At 47.7% G+C, this 1,035-nt stretch overlaps 1 protein-coding gene across 1 annotated transcript in view; it reads right to left on the minus strand.

Annotated features, from left to right (window-relative positions):
* LOC101849653 overlaps nt 1-1,035 on the minus strand; it is a gene marked incomplete in the record, with an annotated part of 73,610 nt that overhangs the window by 6,626 nt on the left and 65,949 nt on the right. Inside the window, 1 exon segment of the mRNA XM_013088951.2 lies at nt 316-524. Coding sequence (XP_012944405.1) covers nt 316-524 — 209 coding nt within the window.

Consider the following 1,035-nt stretch of genomic DNA (forward strand, 5'->3'; position numbering starts at 1 on the left):
CTCTCTCTCTCTCTCTCTCTCTCTCTCTCTCTCTCTCTCTCTCTCTCTCTCGTTCTCTCTCTCTCTTTCTCTCACTCTTTCTCTCACTCTGTCTGTTTCTTTCTTTCTCTGTCTCTCTCTTCTCTCTCTCTCTCTTCTCTCTGTCTAAGAAATTAAATCTCTGGAGTCCACCATCTCTTTCTCCCCTCCCCTCCCTCCCCCCTCGCTCTAGCCTTCTCTCTCTCTCTCTCTCTCTCTCTCTCTCTCTCTCTCTCTCCCTCTCTCCCCCTCCCTTCCCCCCTCCCTCTGCCTCTCCTCCCCCTTTCATCAACTCACATTATGCACGTGTCTCAGCACGGCCGTGCACTCATCGTCTTTCAGCGTCCTCCTCGCGTGGTCCTCCAGGACTCCCATCAGATTGTAGCGGTCGGACGAGTGAGCGTTGAGCAGCTGAGAGCCAAAACTCCGCTCAAACACACCCTTCTGTCGGAGGGAGCCGCTCGGTGTGCTGTTGTTGCTGCTGTTGCTGTTGCTTCTTGCGTATGCTGTCAAGAGAGTTCATGTCGTGGTTTGTTCATTGGTTTATTAATTGGCTTTTTTAAACGTATGTCGTGATCTACTATCGTATCCTTCGACGTGGGGAACTCTGTGCCACCACTTTAAAAGAGGAAATTTACTCGTTTATCCGATCCGTACGCTTTGCAGAGCAGTCTGTCAAAATGATTTTTAGAGAAATACTGAAAGTTTCAAAGAGATCTTCGTACTAAATGCATGTTAGAACATGTGAAGAATACAACTCCGGGGATACAAAATGACCCCAAGGCGTACGGATAGCGTTAAGTAACTTGGATGGACAACATATAGACGTATGGACAGGCCTGGATGTGGCGGAATGTGTAAGGGCAGCTCGCGACAATGAAGGATGGAGGGTCATTACATGTCAACCTCTGAGTCAGAGATGACAACTCCAGGTATCCAGGCACCCAGATATTTGACTTTTTGTAGTTGTTATCTTTCATGTTTTTTATTGTATGTTTTGTTGTGTGTGTGTGTGTG

The sequence above is a fragment of the Aplysia californica genome, unplaced genomic scaffold (genome assembly GCF_000002075.1).
Source record: "Aplysia californica isolate F4 #8 unplaced genomic scaffold, AplCal3.0 scaffold00842, whole genome shotgun sequence".
In the NCBI taxonomy this organism is placed as follows: domain Eukaryota; kingdom Metazoa; phylum Mollusca; class Gastropoda; order Aplysiida; family Aplysiidae; genus Aplysia; species Aplysia californica.